This window comes from Nelusetta ayraudi, unplaced genomic scaffold (genome assembly GCF_046127955.1).
Source record: "Nelusetta ayraudi isolate G7.1 ecotype Tasmania unplaced genomic scaffold, CSIRO-AGI_Nayr_v1 ptg000094l, whole genome shotgun sequence".
NCBI classification, from domain to species: Eukaryota; Metazoa; Chordata; class Actinopteri; order Tetraodontiformes; family Monacanthidae; genus Nelusetta; species Nelusetta ayraudi.
The window spans coordinates 581,974-598,434 of NW_027466144.1; the positions used below are offsets into that span (position 1 = coordinate 581,974).

The 16,461-nt window shown below is 48.0% G+C and overlaps 3 protein-coding genes and 1 long non-coding RNA gene across 14 annotated transcripts in view; 2 read left to right on the forward strand and 2 right to left on the reverse strand.

Annotated features, from left to right (window-relative positions):
* The window catches only part of LOC142902474 (uncharacterized), a 34,582-nt gene extending 33,976 nt beyond the window's left edge, over window positions 1–606 (forward strand). For 9 of the 10 annotated variants that reach the window (XM_076047571.1, XM_076047578.1, XM_076047575.1 and 6 more), the window contains one exon: window positions 347–469. In XM_076047571.1, coding sequence (XP_075903686.1) covers window positions 347–354 — 8 coding nt within the window. In that variant the 3' untranslated portion in view covers window positions 355–469. Of the gene's footprint in view, window positions 1–346 lie in introns of all 10 variants that reach the window. The other variant, XM_076047572.1, reaches the window with a different exon arrangement.
* Window positions 607–4,709: 4,103 nt separating this feature from the next.
* On the forward strand, window positions 4,710–12,038 carry ift74 (intraflagellar transport 74). 2 transcript variants are annotated; one of them, XM_076047588.1, is made up of 20 exons: window positions 4,710–4,861; window positions 5,290–5,430; window positions 5,507–5,642; window positions 5,744–5,792; window positions 5,939–6,037; window positions 6,288–6,348; window positions 6,488–6,547; window positions 6,652–6,713; window positions 9,420–9,558; window positions 9,697–9,759; window positions 10,000–10,143; window positions 10,218–10,258; window positions 10,340–10,419; window positions 10,526–10,579; window positions 10,677–10,774; window positions 10,880–11,006; window positions 11,085–11,248; window positions 11,482–11,607; window positions 11,734–11,794; window positions 11,874–12,038. In XM_076047588.1, exons 2-20 carry the CDS (start codon window positions 5,305–5,307, stop codon window positions 11,987–11,989), a joined length of 1,806 nt encoding a protein of 601 aa, XP_075903703.1. In that variant the 5' UTR covers window positions 4,710–4,861; window positions 5,290–5,304; the 3' UTR covers window positions 11,990–12,038. The 2 variants fall into 2 exon arrangements, with proteins under 2 accessions (XP_075903703.1, XP_075903704.1); XM_076047589.1 differs by lacking the exons at window positions 4,710–4,861; window positions 5,290–5,430; window positions 5,507–5,642 and having other exon boundaries at window positions 5,753–5,792; window positions 6,445–6,547.
* LOC142902531 (uncharacterized) lies at window positions 7,113–9,339 on the reverse strand. Its single transcript, XM_076047679.1, has 6 exons — window positions 8,599–9,339; window positions 8,262–8,503; window positions 8,067–8,178; window positions 7,880–7,970; window positions 7,557–7,754; window positions 7,113–7,489 (listed from the first exon to the last, which is right to left on the reverse strand). The coding sequence occupies exons 1-6, from the start codon at window positions 8,659–8,661 to the stop codon at window positions 7,113–7,115; spliced, it is 1,083 nt and encodes a 360-aa protein (XP_075903794.1). The 5' UTR covers window positions 8,662–9,339.
* LOC142902478 (uncharacterized) lies at window positions 11,682–13,090 on the reverse strand. Its single transcript, XR_012929097.1, has 4 exons — window positions 12,663–13,090; window positions 12,282–12,299; window positions 12,065–12,148; window positions 11,682–11,929 (listed from the first exon to the last, which is right to left on the reverse strand). It is a non-coding gene; the product is annotated as an uncharacterized LOC142902478 (long non-coding RNA).
* Window positions 13,091–16,461: the final 3,371 nt, after the last annotated feature.

Below are 16,461 nucleotides of genomic sequence, written 5' to 3' on the forward strand. Positions count from 1 at the left end.
CGACGTGACCCGAAAACATTGAACTCACATTGTTGATCTAACTCCCAAAGGTCCCATATTGTCTTTATTGTCCATCTCTCTGGAATTAAAGATCATATTTTCTATTTAAAACACATTAGAAGCAAAACATTTTACCAGTAAATGACTTTTCTCATTTCTGCCACCTGTGTTTTTTAAATCGGAAAGTGCTGCTGACAAGTGAGTTTTTTTCTATAATATGGGACCTTTACCATGTGTCTTGACGAATATCTGTTTGTGATGTCACCATCATTTTACGATCATCATCATCATGTCGTCTGTCCAGTGACGCTGATCACCCGCCGTCTTGTGGCTTCTTATCTTCCAGGCATCTAATTCTGCTATCCCTCTGCCCCGCCCCTCCCCCACCCCCAACCACACCTCCCTCCCTCCCTCCTTCCTCCTCTCCCTCCCTCCTTCCACGCTTCATCTCCAACTTTCTGCTGCAGATTGAGTCTTTCAAGCTCAACTTCCGCCAGAACGCTCGCTCTCGCACGGACCACGGCGCCGACATCGTCACCTGGCCGGCCCCCCAGGACAACGGCAGCCCCCACCCCCTCGCCTCCCCCCACCCACCACTACCACCACTACTACTACAACCACCACTGCAGCACCTGCGCCGCCTCACCCCGCACAGCGTCTCCCTCATGGAGGTGCTGGCGTCTGTGGGCTGCCCCTCTGCCTCCTCCCTGCTGCACCTGCAGGGGGCACTGCAGGGGGGCAGCAGCAGCAGCAGCAGCCCCTCAGAAGGATCTTGACCTTTTATTTTTTTTCTTTTGTAGCTCCACCCCCCACCCCCCCCTCCTCCTCCCACCCAGCAGAGGCCAGTAGCTCTGGCGTCCACCCGTCATGCCTTCTCTCCCCCACCTGAAGTTGTCTTGGCCACGCCCCCTCACCACTGCTGACCACGCCCCCTTCTTTCTTGTACATGCGACTGTGTAGACTGTAAGCTTGGAGACTCTTTGGAGGGAAACGACACGGGGACGGCTGCTCTTCTCCTCTAATCTTCGTCTTTTACTCACCGCTTAGTGAAAAAAACCCGTGTTCGCCTGACACAGTAGCCCCGCCCTCTTTTCACCTCCACACACTCGATTTCACGAACTCCTCCACACACTCAATTTCACGAACCCCTCCTCCGCCATCCATCCATCCATCCATCCTTCCATCCTTCCATCCATCCCATCACACGTAGCTCGTCTGTTCCCGGCCAGCCGAGGGCCTTCGACTCCTCACACCTTCCGCTTCCTCTTCACGCATCATACAAGCTAACAAACAAACTTACAAACAACTTACAAAAAAAAAAAAGCTAGACAACACGTAGGCTGTTAAACTCTGTACTCTCTGTGTTTGTGATGATGTGTTCCGAGTGATTAAAAAAAAACAGCATAGTTTTCCTTTCCTTCCTCCAATGAAAGCGCAGTATTTTCCTGATTTACTGAATCTACGTTTCTTTTTTCCTGTGTTAGCAATAGAGGCCGGCAGCGTTTCGTTTTTTTTTTTATTATTATTATTTCTTTCCTTCTTTTTTGTGAAATCTCAGTTCGCACTCAACACGCACAGGGTTTCTCTACAAACCAAGACACGCAGTGACGGAAGGAGAGGATGGAGGGAAGTGGTATTGACGGAGTGAATGGGAAAGTGTGTGAAAGTGAAAGTGCAGTTTGACGGAGCGCCACTCTGCGGGGGGGTGGGTGGGTGGGACGAGCTGAACAGCAGCTGTGTGTTTAGTATGTGCCTCCGCAAAACTACCGCAACAAAAACAAAAACAGGGATGATGCGGCAAACCGTGACACTTGTAGAGTCCTTCCGCGAGTCCCTGTTTACCCTGGTGGAGTTTTCCTTTCTCCGTCGTTCTGTCCTCTCCTCGTGTAGCAAAGTGTCCAACGGTTGCCTCCAATTGCCTTTTTTTCAAATCGCACGGCCACACTGTAGTAAACCCAGTAGAAGAATAGCACAGTGGAGCCCGGTGCCAGTGTTGCGCTTTGGTCTTTTGTTGCTGCAAGTGGTTCACGTCGGTTGGCTGCCGAAAGTTGGGAAAAGATGGTTTTCTGATGGTCAGTCAAGAAAAACTCATTGTGTTCTTTTCAGCTCTTTCATTTTCATCCTGGAACTCAGCAGATTGCAGACGGCTTGCTGCAAAGTGTCCGCCTGACAGCGGAATTTGCAATGCAGCGTGTCACCTGAAGCTTGTGGCGCGAGGGCTCTTTTGTGACATCACAAAGGGGCACACATTCTGCATTGGAAAGGAGCTATTTTTTTTTTATTTTTTTTTTCCGGTAAAGATTATCTCGAGGACACACTGACAAAGCTGTGGTTAAAAGTTTCTCTCTGGCATCCTAATATACTAGAACTACAGTAGTTAATCATGGTATGTCTCACACATATTGTTCCATTGAGTATCATTTAAGGAAATTAATGTTTGCTCTTATTATGGCTGTTGGTTTGCTGCTTCTAGATATCTCTGGTGATCTATGGTCTATCCTGACAGAAATAAGTCCTTTGGTTTTGTCGCCACTGGGTATTTTTTTTTTTTTTTTTTGTTCCTTCAGCAAGATTTCCCTTTGTTTGGTGTCTGGTAACGGGTCAGCGGGCTGCTCCTGAGGTGCTTGGGGGCTACCTGGTGCCCGCGGGCACCTCATTGGTGACCCCTGGTGTAGGATAAACTGCAATGATACACCCTCATCTGAAGCTCAGAAATTTAAAAACTACTCCCAAACAAAGAAGAGATACCCAAACAGTTGATATACAGACAGCTGCTGGTAGAAAACAAATTCATCCATTTTTAATTTGATGACATGTTTTGCTGTTTTCTTCTACTGGTCAGAGGAGAACAAAGTCAGTGACAAGCGAGGCCCTAGCAGGAGTTGTACCATTTGGGTTCAGACTAGACTACTTTTTTCTCTTAAAAAAAATAAAACAATGATATGGAATACGAAAAAAATATTATGTTATATTAATACTTTCAATTTTATCTTGAAGTAACTAATTTTTTGCACCTTAACGCTTTGGGAATTTCAAACGCGCTCGCTGTGTCGGAGTGCAGCTGCGTCGCTAACGAATACATCCCTCCCCCCCCCCCCCCTTCCCTGTGAACAAGTGGTCTTAAAAATGAACAAGTGCTCAGGTGGCAACGTGACTAGAGCAATAATAATCCATTATTTTATCCCTTTAAAATAATGACGAAAGTAATAGTATATCAAAAGAAAGTTGGTTCTTTTATTTTGATGGGGCACTGGCTTGTAATTGGGAGGAAGTGGGGCATGTTGGCAGACTTCTCTGTGGGTTGGGGATGGAGTGATGCTTAATATCTCCCTCTGCCTGTCCGCCTTTGCAGTTATTATTTGAACTTGGCGCCAACGATCACAGCCCCCGCCGCGTATGTAGACGTTACTCGTGCCGCACGGCCCTGAAACTGAGAATGGGAAGCGAGTAAATAGACATGATAAAGTTCTTCTGGGTGGGGCTGCTGGGGTTCTCCACAACGGTTCTTTTTGTCCCAAGTCGAGGAAGTGGTTTATTGAGCTCATTATTGGGGGGGTGGGGGGGGGTAGTCTTTGCCTTTTTTTGTTGGTTTGTTTGTTTGTTTTCTAATTAGAAACGGGGCCACTGAAGTGAAAGAATGTCTTTGGAGATGAACTGTGCTAAGACGCGACACTTTTTTGTACATGTATTTATGGTTGTGTTCCTGTTAGCCTGGTCGTGCTCTCTTGGGGCGAAGGGATTTGCCGACAGTTAGCTTCACAAACTGCGATTCCTCAGAGAAATTTAAGTACATTTTAAATCGAGTTCTACACTTAAGCCTTTGAAATCTATGTCTGATAATTTAAAGCTCCTAACCTGTCTTTGATTTTTAAATGAGCAAAGAAAAAAAGGAAACAAGCAGTGCAATGCGCACAAATGCCTTGTGGCTATACCAAAATTCTGCGACCTCTGCAGCCAGAAAAATCCCTGTCTGACCTTTCGGTTCTGGCCTCTGCAACTTCACGTGATAATTGTAATAGTAAACATTAAAGGGACTCATTTTGAAGCAGCGGAGACACGTGACACTGTGCATGACAGCGGGTGTAGCGATGGAGCGTAGAGCCCCGTGTAGAGGGAGAACTGCATATCAAAGCACCGATTGGCTAATTGGCGCTTGAGCCGCAGGAACCTTTTTAGAAAACTCACTGTATCCGTCGGGTTGGTTTGTGTCCATGAAACGCTCTGCACTCGCCGTCTATCTTAAAGAAGTGTCGTAGAGCTTTGTCTGCTGCCGCTGCAAGTGTAACACTAGCTAGTAAACATCTGCTCCACCTGCAGAGCATGCTGAAATACAACAACTACGGGATGTGTTAGGTAGACCTATTACGTCACTTGCAGAACCTCCTTGTTGTTTTATTTTTCATTATTAATTATGAATTTTGTTTTCTTTTTTTGGTTTGGAAAAAAAAGTGTTTATTGTGATAACTTGTTAATTAGTGATGTGATTGTTGAACATGGAATAAAATGGACTAAAACCCTCCTTTGCTGCCGAGTCTCCTCTGTTAGCGGATGTTTTGTCTTTAGTTTGCAGAGGCGTCCTGCAGTATTTTTCTGTTTTGTTTCTTCAATTATAAACCCAGTATACATTTAGAAGAGTTTAGACATGCCAGCATGTTTTGTTAATTGTTTTTTTTTTAATGCATGCGTGCCTCGTGGATTTTTTTTGGAACTGTGGAACTTGTGTGCACCCCCACTTTTCGCCGTTGGATGGCAGCAGCGGGTTGATTTGGAACAGGCCCCGTTGAACTTCCGACAGAGAAGAAGATGGTTGCTGCGGTAACGTCAACAGTATTTTGTCATAAGCGTCCAGCCTTTTAAAAAGGTAAGGAAGGGGACATTTGCACATTAGTTAATAGTACTGTCTTGTAGAGATATATGTGTATATACTCTAAATTTGGTGTGGCGAAGCGGACGTGCGAGTCTATCCACAGGTTTGCCAGGTGCTGGCGCAAGCTAATGCTATCCCGTGAGGGATTGGCATGTTGTAATGTAGCTTTAGCTCAGCCTTTTTCATCCGCCTACATCCATCCCGCACGTTTCCATTGCGCTGTGAGACACTGAGAACTGCTTTTACAGTCGTAAATATCCACTTCCGCTCAGCAGGACTGTGTGTTTTAAGCCCTTGCTGCTGCTGCTGCTGCTGCTGCTGCTGCTGTGCAACAGGTCCCTGCCCAGCGCAGCAAACTACCACCGACGTCTCCCGACTTTCATGTTTTCTTGTTGTCACCTCTGCCAACGTGTTTTCATCAGTGATTTCATCGCACCATGGCGAGCCAGCGGCCTCCCTCCGGTATGGGCCGCCCAATGAGCCGCAGTGGCTCCGTCCTCCCCGCCTCGGCAAAACCTCACACCGCCATCAGACCCCCGACAGCCATCCGGGTCGGAACCGCGGTGAGGAGCCGAGCAAACATCGACACGCACACACATAAATGTTTGGTAAATATAATCTGCTTCCCTTTCACCACAGATGGTTCCCGGCACTGGTGGTCATCCCGGTATGAGGGGCTCCGTCACCAAAACGGGAGTTCTGTCCGCACCCATCAAAGTGACTGACAGGCCAGTGACCCAGCAGGGCCTCAGTGGGATGAAGACTGGGGTGAAAGGTGAGTCCCGCGTGACGTCAGCGAGACTCTGCGAACCATATAATAAAATGTGTGATGAATAATATTGTCTCTTTCTGTTTCCTCCCTGTTCCCTTTGAAAGGACCTCAGAGGCAGATCCTGGATAAGTCCTACTACCTGGGCTTGCTGAGGTACATGCACACTGGCTTTCCATTAGCCAAGTTTTAAATAGAACATTACGGTACTCGCAGGAACGTTTGTGTAAAAGTGTCACAAAACCACAAAAATGACAACAATGACGTGGCAGTTTCCAACACCCTGTTGCTGTTGCTGTTAGGAGTAAGATCACTGAGTTGACCGCGGAGACGAGCAAACTGCACAAAGAGGTTGAAAACTACAACCAGGAGAACTCAGTCTATCTCTCCTATGAGAAGAGGTGAGTGTTGCTTTGTTTTTGCTTTCATTGGGCAAGCTGCACCACTCAGACATGACATACTGTGTATGAATGCAATTAAAGTGCCAAGAGAAAAAGTCACCTCAACTCCTTTTTATTGCTTGTTGCCGGTTTGTTGCTCAAAATCAAACCACAGTGTCACAAAATTACACAGAACTTTAAGGCAAATGAAAAGTAATATTGAACAAAAGTAAGTGCTGCCCACCCCCCACCTCCCCTCCTCCTCCTCCAGAGCTGAGGGCCTGGCTGTTGAGATCAAGGACATGCAGGGCCAGCTTGCTGACTACAACATGGTACGCAAGACACAATGATTTTACAGATACACACAAACAATAGAAACGATCGGTGGTGTGGAAAAAGTGGTTTGAATCTGCTGTGTCATTACAAAGCTACGGGCTTGTCAGACGAGCACCTTGTGTCTGTGATTTGCAGCTTGTGGACAAGCTCAACACCAACACCGAGATGCAGGAAATGATCAACGACTACAACATGGTAAGTGTGTGTAGTTTGCACTTTGGAGATGTTTGCCACTGTCGCTGCTTTAAATGTGAAAAAAAACCTCAAAGAGCTGAAATGTGCTGTCTGGTCTCCTCCAGGTGAAAGCGCAGAATGACAGCGAGGCCGAGAGCATCGACCGCATCTTCACTGACAGGAGAGAGTAAGTGGAGCATTTCAAAACACACACCTGTATGTCATGGGGTGAAACAGGTGTCAACAGTCCAACATCAGTCTCAACTTCCTGCTGGCTTGAGCTTCAGCTCCAGATGATGTGCACTGTACATCTTTCTGTGCGGTTATGTTCTCTTCAAAAAGGTTTACACGCATGTCTTGTTTTTTTTTTTTCCATGAGCGCCTCCACACCCCCTGTGGTGAAAAAGCTCACTTGCAAAACAAGGAAACGGTAACATTACTGCAAAAAGCTGAAAAATCAAATTAAATTATGGACCTTCACCCCACGATAGCTGGGAGGGGCTCCAGCAGACCTCCACAACCCTGAGTGCAGGAGGGCCTGGGTATGGTGGATGGATGGATGGATGGATGGATGGATGGATGGAAATCATTCTTCTCTTTTGAAGTACGGATCTTCAAAATACCCCTCCCCCGCCTCCTCCTCCTCCTCCTCGTCCTCCTCCTCCCCCCCCTCCTGCCAGCCCTCTGTCTGCCCATTGTGGAAGTCAAAGGTGAACAGCTGATTGTCCGCCGATCTCCTCGTGTCTGCGAAGACGGTGGACACGCCCCCCTGACCCCCCTCCGTCTCCTCCCAGCCCTCCACGTCCTCCTCCTGCTCGCGCAGTCGGCGGTGCCGGTAGTTGTGGTAGAGTTTGTACCAGGACGGCCCCTTGGTGGCGCACAGGATGAGCGCGAAGGTGCCCGCCGCCAAGGCGATGACGCACACCGTGAACTTCCACGAGTTGCCGCCCCCTGGTGGTTTGTCTGCAAAAGATAACGATCACGGGGATGAGTCAGTGTGTTTGTGCGGACTGGCGTGACTGTCTGCTACCTTTGGCCATGGTGCTCTGGCTCGTCACTGCCGGCTCTGGAGCCGTGTGGGAGCTGGGCAGCGGTTGAGAAACGGCCGTCGTCGTCGTCGTCGTTTCCGGTCCGTCTGTAGTCGTGTCAGGTGTCGCTGATTGGTTACACTCGTCCGTCACGTTCAGAAAGTCGGAAACAGCTCGACTGTCCAGGGAGGCACAGGCGTCTGCAGGTGCGACAGAGGGGCCAGATGTTGAGGATGGGAGCGTCTGGATTTGCTAAAGCTCGGGGGGGGGGGGTTCTGCAGCACACACAAGCTGACGAATCAAGTCGAACGCAGCTGTGATTTACCGTCAGTCTGCTCTGATGTCTTGTTGCCGTCCTCACTGACATTCAGCAGCGGACAGGAACAGTTCCAGGGATTCCCCTGCAGGTTCAGCACCTGGTTTGAAGGACACGCACGCTTCATGGTTGCTGGATTTCATTTTTTAGCGTTTTTACAAAAAAAAAATCTGTTTTTTTTTATGTCCAAGTTTACCTCAATCTTACTGAGCCGAGCGAAGAGCCGCGCGTCGATGCTTGTCAGCAGGTTGTGTGACAGGTTTAGCTGTGTCAGAGCATCCAGACCAGAGAAAGACTCTGCGTCCAGGCTGCAGGAGAGACAGATTATGAGTTAACACTCTGAGTTATCAAAGCCCAACACCTCCTTCATTTTCTTTCTTTATTTTTTCACCTGCTGATTTTGTTTCTGGACAGTGAGAGCACTCGAAGCGTGGGGACCACAGCAAAGTAGTGGGGAGGTATTCGGGTCACCTCACCACCAGCCAGATCCAGCTCCTCCAGTTGAGGATAGCTGGCCAGAGCCTGTCTGTCCTCCTCAGTCAGAGTTATCTGACTTCCTGTCAATATCAGCCGAGTGGCGTTGGCGTTGGCGGTGTCGTTGCTGTGAGGGATCTGCTGCAGGAACTCCACCGCCTTCGGCAGAACCGGCGGACGGTTTTCAGAGGAAACGGATCAAGAAAAGCGAGAAAGGCTGAACCGGAAGAGTGGAGGTGGAGGTCGGCTCCTACCAGAGTGTTTGCCGTCAGCACTGCAGTCAGCAGCAGCAGCAGCAGCAGCAGGCGAGGCTCCATGGTTCCAACGCTGGACACGAACACACCACCTTCTGCTCGGACACGCGTCGCCGCTGCTGTCCGAGGGGTTCAGAAAGAAAAGAGCCACCTGAGCCAGTGACAGTGACCGCCTCACCCTCGCTCATTGCTCCTCCTGAGCGAGCTCCTTCTTTCCCTGGGCAATAAAATGCGCTGGAACACCAGTGGGTGCGCAGTCGTTGTCGTGACCTAACAAAACCACAAACTATCCCCTGGTCCGAAAGTCTTCTATCGACTGATATTCTCCTCAAGCTCGGACTATTCACTCTTTAAGGACACCAACCAGAGACACTCACCCGTCGTCGTGCCGGCACGTTGCTGTAAAGAACTTCACCTGTCAGGCAACCTTTGGTCCCGCTCGTAAATTACATAATGCACTCACATGCACTGTGACTCTCTCTCTCTTTTCATACCCCTGATTTTATTGCTGAAGTTTATAATCATTATTATTATTATTGACTTTCTGAGAAATTTTAAACCGAGCGAAGAAAAAAAAAACAAAGGCACCAAAGCTCAACGTCCTGGTGAGAAGCCAAGCTGCCCAGTCCAACAAGCTGTCCTCGTTCCTACACCAGCTGAGGGACGTTGCCAGTTGGAAGCGTCACCTGGCGTCTTATCTCACTCGTCTTATCTGGAAGTCTGTGCATTGTTCGACGCTGGTGAGGTGTCTTGGCATGGATTGGTCCAATAAAGCACTGGAAACATCGGGTTAATCTTTACCTTTTCTTCCTGTCGTGCAGGAGAGAGGAGACAATCCGGGCCATTGATGAGGACATCCACAGGGAGAGGCAGGCCGCCGACGAGGTGGTCCAGGCCATGCCGGCGGCCAAGCAGGAGAAATATTTCACCACGATGGCGGCCAACGAGGAGCTGCTGCAGGTGGTCGACCTCGGCGCGCCTCTTTTCTCTGCGGGCTCTCGCGCGTCTGCGTGATGCTGCTGCGCTGCGGCGCCGTCAGTGGCGCCGTGGCTCTTCTGTTATCTTGTCTTCTTGTCTGACATTGTCGTTGCTTGCCAGGAGCTGGCCGTTCTCCAGGAGGAGCTGGACATGCTGGTGACCAGGAGGGAGGACTACGAAGCAGTAAGCTGCACCCGCCCAGCATGGGAACACGCGCGCTGGTTTTTATTCAGACCAATCGGGGTCTCTGTCACGCTGCAAAAAGGCAGAACAGAAACCTGCCACAGCCAGTTTCATATGGAAATGATAAGTTAAATAATGAGAAATATATTTCCATTTTACGCTGCAGCTCCAAGAGAATAGAAGCTTCATTTGTTTGGAACATGGGATTCATAGACAGCCCAATCCCTTCCCCGTGTGCAGGAGCTGGTCCACTCGCACGTCAAGCAGGAGATGGTTCGACTGCACGAGACCCTGGCGGCGCTGGAGGCCAAGCGCGACGCCATGGAGGCGGAGCACAAGAGCCTGGGCTCGCCGCAGGAGGAGCGGGAGAAGCTGTTTGCACAGGTGAGTCGGCCGCAGGGACGCCGGCGGGACGACGCGGCGAGGTGCAGGTTTGACACATGCTGCTCTGCTTCCAGGTGAAGGAGGACAACCAGGAAATCGCCAGCATGGAGAGACAGTGAGTGAGGGCAAAGTCACTCTGCACAAAAATAAGACAGGCAAACTCAAACGAGGAGTTTGCGTGCGTGTGTGTGTGCAGGATCACAGAGATCCGGAACAGAACCGGACAGATCACCGAGGAGATCCGTCAGCTGGAGCAGGACTCGGAAGACGCTCAGGGTAAATCAAACTGGGCTGTGAACTCTCTGCCTGATGCTTACTGGGTAACTTGGGCTTCACTGAATGCTTCATAAAATGTTTTTTTGTCTCCATTTTCTCCCATCAGGGGAGTCTCAGCAGAAGTACAGACAACTGAAGAAGAAGGAGGAGGAAATTGACCGTAAGTCCTGAACTGAACCACTTCGGGAGTGTCAAAGTGTTATTGATTCACGAGCTGGTAATAATGTTAACTCACTCCGTCACTCTGTGTCTTTCAGGGTACCTGGAGTCCTTTGAGGAGCTGAGGTCTCAGGAGCAGGACAAGATGACCGAGAGCCAGGAGAACAACGTGTCACTGCTGGAGCACTGCAGCAGGGTGAGTGTCAGGCCACTGACCTCTTCTGCCCCCCGCAACAAAGTGCATGCATATAGTGTGTGTGCATGTGCGTGTGTGCGTGTGTGTGTGTGTGTGTGTGATCAGAACATGCAGCGGCTGCGTCACGTGGACAGAGTGACGGCCAGCGAGCTGAAGAACATGCAGGAGGTGCTGGTCAGCAAGGAGACAGAGGTGGTGCAGTCAGAGAGCACAGCCAGGGGGCTGACAACTGGTCAGTCTCTCTCTCTCACACACACACACACACACACACAGATATAACATCTAAACACCCCGACTGTCCTGCACTCAGAGTCCCAGCGCCTGCAGCAGGACCTGGAGAAGGTTCAGCAGCTGGAGGGGAAGATCACCAGCGAGCTGAGCACCCTGAAGGAGCGAATCAGCACCATGGAGGCGGAGCTGCTCACCTACCGAGACCTGGACGCCCTGAGACGCACGGCCGAGGAGAGGAAACTGGTAACACCACTTTGAGGTTTTTATTTTGAAATGACAGATTCTGACCTCTGACTGTTTGGAAGATTTTAGCTCTGAGAAAATTTTAGTAGAGAAAGTAGACAAAAGGTTCTTAGCCCTGAATAGATTTTCAACCTAAATGGATTCTTTTAAACACACCTCCACCTACAGGTAGTTTCTTGTCAGCACGGCCACCTTTAAAAATGTGGTGTTTGGTTTGTTTTTTTCCGTTGCAGAGGCTCCAGGAGGAGCGCGTGTCGCTGACTGAGCGCCAGGACTCGTTCAGGCAGCTGTTGGAGGAAGCCAACCAGAAGTACGAAGAGCTGAATAGCAAACTGGAGGAGAACGAGACTCACACTCAGGTTGAGCAACACACACACACACACACACACACACACACACACACACACACACACACACACAGCGTGAGTGCAGGCAGCATGGCTGACTGCTGCTAATCTCCTGTTTTGTGTCGTCTTGCCTCGCAGCTCACCAACCTGGAGAAGAAGTGTCAGCACTTGGAGCAAAACAACAACGTGATGAAAGAGTGTATCCTCGTGCCCGACCCTCTGACACGTCTGTGACTGTGATGCTCTCAGTGTTGTTCTTTCCTTAACCGCAGCCCCAGTCATCGCCTCCAAGTCCCAGGAGAGCGACTACGAATCTGTGGCCACGGCCGTCTTCCTGCAAGTGGAAGAATACAACAAGAGCCTGATTGAGTCTTTGCAAAACAACAAGAGCTAGAGAGGCCCGGAAGGCCACACCACCTGTGGCGCGTCCCTTTGGCGGACAGTCTGCACTGTCTTTAGTAGGACTGACTGAGACTGGATGATAACGCCAGACAAAGGCCGAGTGGAGGCTCCCAACCAGTGGCCACGGATGTGTCGCCCTTGGAGAAGCAGTCTTAGGACCAGAACGTGGGAAGGTTAATGCATGGATTTTCTATAAAATGGTATATTGTGTAATAAACTCTCTGGACTTTGAGACATCATCACATTTTAAGTCTTCTTAGTACGACAATAAATGGTTTACTCACCAGTCTTTCAGTCAATATCTGTCAAGAACCAGGCAGTGAATTCCCCCTTCCAAACCTTGTACCTTCTTCCTTCCTCTGCCTGCCTGCCTGCGTCCTGAGTGACACTAAACGCTAAAGGTACTCCTAAAATATAGCACATTCACCCAAAACATTTAGATTTAACATTTAGATTTGGATTTAACATTTAGATTTAGCATTTAGATTTAAAGTGTTAAATCTAAATGTTAAATGTTAAAAGTAATTATGAGATAATCTCTAAATTACGAGAAAAGATCTCTTAATTATGAGATCCTGATCTCATATTTAAGAGATCTTTTTTTGTTATGAGATAAAAATGAAAAGGAAACATATATATAAATACACCCGGAAAATTTAACTCACCACAGGCCAAATAGCTCAGAGGGGAAGAGCTGGGCTGGGAGTCCAGAGGTCACTGGTTCAATTCCTGGAGCTGGCAAAGATTCTTTTCCATCCAAAGGCTGAAATAGAAGGATAAAGGCACCAGGAAAGTTGCCGTGCACTCAGGCCAGATAGCTCAGCGGTTAAAAGACAGACTCTGAATCCCAAAGTTGGTGGTTCAAATCTTAAGACAGACAGTGACATGTTTTAAAGTGCAATGGTCAAAGAAGCAGGATGAAAGCACCAGGAGAAGCCAAGCAAACACCTGAAGAATAGCTCAGAGGTTAAGACGTGGACTCTGAACGCCAGAGTCGCTGGTTCAAATCTCACCACAGTTCGTCATTTTTTCCACCAAATCCTGTTAAACATGACACAAAAGAAAACATTTTACTTAACTTTACAAAACTTAAAAGAAACTGTGTGATGGCCAAAAAAGAAAGATAAATGTGCAATGACAACTGCTCTTTTCACTGAGCGTTTAGCTCAACCTTTAAAAATTTGGCTGCAAAGCCAAAGACTGACGGTTCAAATCCAGCCTCAGGCAGTGCTTTTTTTATTTTTAATGTCCACTGGCCAAAAATGAAGGATGAAGGCGTCCTGAGAACGACTCCTCCCGTGAGCTCTGGTGGCGTAATGGTTAGTCCGCTAATATGAACCTGTGGACGAGCCTGGTACAGCCTGAACCTGGTTCGAATCCAGAACCAAGAGCAGATGAAACACGGACCTGAACAACCGGCCAGGGAGCCAGAGAGCGAGACCACCCGGGACATTGAAACTGGCCAAGGGGCGGGGCCAGAGAGCGTGACCACCTGGGACACTGAAACTGACGAAGGGGTGGGGCCAGAGAGCGAGACCACCAGGGACAAAATGGCACATCCTAGTAGAGGGCACTGCAGACCCGCCAGGCGAGGGTGCAACAAAAAAAAAATATTTTTTTTTGTTGCTGCCCCTTTTTTAGCCACGCCCACCTCATTTCCATAGTCATGCATAATTGTGTACACGATAACCACGCCCACTTTTGCCACTCCAGGACTGAACATGGGCAGAATTAACATAAATTAGCATGTATTTGCATAAATATGGGCGTGGTTTGGAAGACACGCCCACTTCCCAATGACATTTTTTTTTTTGAAAGTGGGCGTGGTTTTAATGGACACGCCCATTCTGCACAAAATTGTGGCAAAAGTGGGCGTGACCTGGCAAATACTAGTTTTCTATTGGACAGAAGAGGGAACAGAGAGTTTTGGACACCTTATTGACATTGTGCAAAAGCTTTATTGAACTTTAAACAGCAAATGACTCACATAAAAGACTCTTCAAGGGGTCCAAACAAAAGAGCCAATGGGTATCTGCTAGTGTCAAGCTAATCACGACCTGTATCCTTAGCACCCCTAGTGGTCGAGACCACTGTGCTCCGTGACACAGATACCTGGTCTGAACCACTAGGGGTGCTAAAGAGACAGGTTATAACCAGTTTTGCCAGTGGCTGGGAGGAAAAGCTCAAAGGCATGGTACCATAAGTCTACCAATAGGGGGGCCAAAGACACGGGTTCTTACAAGCTGTTCAGTGCTCCATGGCGTGGACCAGCGGTCTCAACCACAAGGGGTGCAAAAGTTACAAGCTTCACAGTTGGAGGCCCAAAGTCAATTCGTCTCCAATCCAGCATGGATAATGACAAAAGATACAGGTTAGCAGCTCTGAAACAGTTGGGAACAAAAGTTACCTGGCACTGATCAATGATTTCTGCCACAAGAGGAGCAAAAGATGCAGGTTTTGTATTCAGACCAGCAGTTTCTACCACTAGGGGCACTAGTTTTCCTACCATGAGAACATACATATATATATATAAGAATATACATAGAGCAAGGGTCTTGCCTCTAGTTAGCTGCCATTTTTATAAGGAAACCCAACTGGCAGTGTCCTAAATACTAAACGCGCTGTAAGACAAGCTTCCTGAGAAACTTTACACACTGCAGCTTGAAATAAGATAATTCAGTCAGTCGGCTAAAGTGAGTGAAAATTAAACTATCATCATAAAGAAACTGAATCATGTGAGGTACAAACTGAACTTGAAAACATTAGCAGTGAAATCAGTGAGTGACTGATGTCTCACCATTTAAATCTCTTCAGCAGCTCCACAAGGAACCCCACATCCTGCAGCAAACCTCAGTGCACCAATCCAGCACGGACACAGGCTTGAAATAACAAAGAAAGAGAACAAACAAATCAACCATTATTCATACATCTCTGTGTAGGTCATGTCCTGTTGGAAAGAAAGGCAACCAGTGACTGACAGCTACAGAACCCATTCATCCACCAAGTCCCGCCGAATAACGAATAAACAACTATCTGCCTCTTGGACATAGATTGGTGGTTTTAAGTACCCAAAAATAACAAACCCGTTAGGAGATACTATATTTTACGAGTACCTTGAGTGTTCAGTGTCACTTAGTTTTGTGTGGGACTTGCGCAGCAGAGCTCTCTGTCTTTCAACTTGCGAACCTGTCGCCCCTACAACCAGCCACAAGGGTGTGGCTCATGAACCTGCGCCTGCCTCCATAATACGGTGCGCCGTTTGTGAAGTTTTTCATTCTTAGAATCACAGCAACATTTGTTTGGCATCGCCGCCAAAACGGCTCTGCCGTTGTTTTCTGCCAGCGCCGAGCCGGACACGTTAGCAGTGTATGCATGACCACGGCTGTGGAGGCTGTCGAGAGACAGCAAGCTCTGCAGCGCAAGTCCCGCACAAAACTAAGTAACACGAAACACTCAAGGTACTCCTAAAATATAGCACCTCCAAACAGGTTTGTTATTTTTGGGTACTTAAAACCACCAATCTATGTCCAAGAGGCAGTTTCCCCCAGAAAAGATAGTTATTATTAGATTATGTTATTTTAAGCATGACAAACTTTACAAACAGCGCCCCATAGAAGTTGGCATCACATTGGCCGCTTGCCTTCTTAGGTTTTGATTACGCCTTAAAAAAAGAAAAAAAAGAAAAAAAAGAAAAAAAGATTCTGCAATTTGACCGCTAGATGGCTGTTTATCCCAACACTGTTCAACATATTTTCTTTGACCAGAGCAAAACCACCTGCTTGTCTCCCTGCACCATCATTTGCTCTTGACACGCACAGATGGAAGATCTAGGAGGGTACCGAGTATCTACGAAATGTAGAGAAGCAGAAAACTCAAATTTTCACCGAAAAACTGAAAAATACCGTGATGTCAATGGTAAAGTTGTCAACTTTGGAGTCCCCCCAAAAGGCCATAAATGATTTCCCATGAAACATGTCAACTGATTGCGATAGTGGAGCTCCCATGCTTTACAATGACACCTCACATGTCAATTTCTACTGCATAGTTTTGGAAATAATCCACCTGAAAAACTGACAAATATCATAATGTCAATGGCAAAGTTGTCAACTTTGTAAATGTACTGTATAATTTAGTCAAAAATCCACATCAACATAGACCTAATGATTGAGGCAATCGGCGTCCTCGTTCCTGCAGGAGACAAAGCGAGTTACCCCTGTGTTAGAGCACCAGGTGTCAGCAGTTAGCTGTAAGACTCGGCTGCTAAAGAGTGCAACGATTAAAAAAAAACAAAAACACATTCGATCAACGAAGACGTGTTTTAAACGTAGAGTTGAAGAAAATGTTCATCAAGTGAACAGACATCGAGCAGTGACAAACCTGGTTGCTGCCGCTGAAAAAGCACAACTCGACGATGTCAAATTCTTCCGCTGTTCCAGCGAACTTTTAAAACTCAGTCTGAAATAC

Bases quoted from the DNA above. Each gene is read 5' to 3' on its own strand.
- ift74 (XM_076047588.1), top strand. From the start codon at position 5,305: ATGGCGAGCCAGCGGCCTCCCTCCGGTATGGGCCGCCCAATGAGCCGC. The intron at 6,548-6,651 runs GTAAGTGTGTGT...GGTCTCCTCCAG, and splicing joins TGATCAACGACTACAACATG to GTGAAAGCGCAGAATGACAG. The intron at 11,795-11,873 runs GTATCCTCGTGC...CCGCAGCCCCAG, and splicing joins CAACAACGTGATGAAAGAGT to TCATCGCCTCCAAGTCCCAG.
- LOC142902531 (XM_076047679.1), bottom strand. From the start codon at position 8,661: ATGGAGCCTCGCCTGCTGCTGCTGCTGCTGCTGCTGACTGCAGTGCTG. The intron at 8,179-8,261 runs GTGAAAAAATAA...TCTCTCCTGCAG, and splicing joins TCCAGAAACAAAATCAGCAG to CCTGGACGCAGAGTCTTTCT. The intron at 7,971-8,066 runs GTAAACTTGGAC...CCTTCAAACCAG, and splicing joins CTCGGCTCAGTAAGATTGAG to GTGCTGAACCTGCAGGGGAA.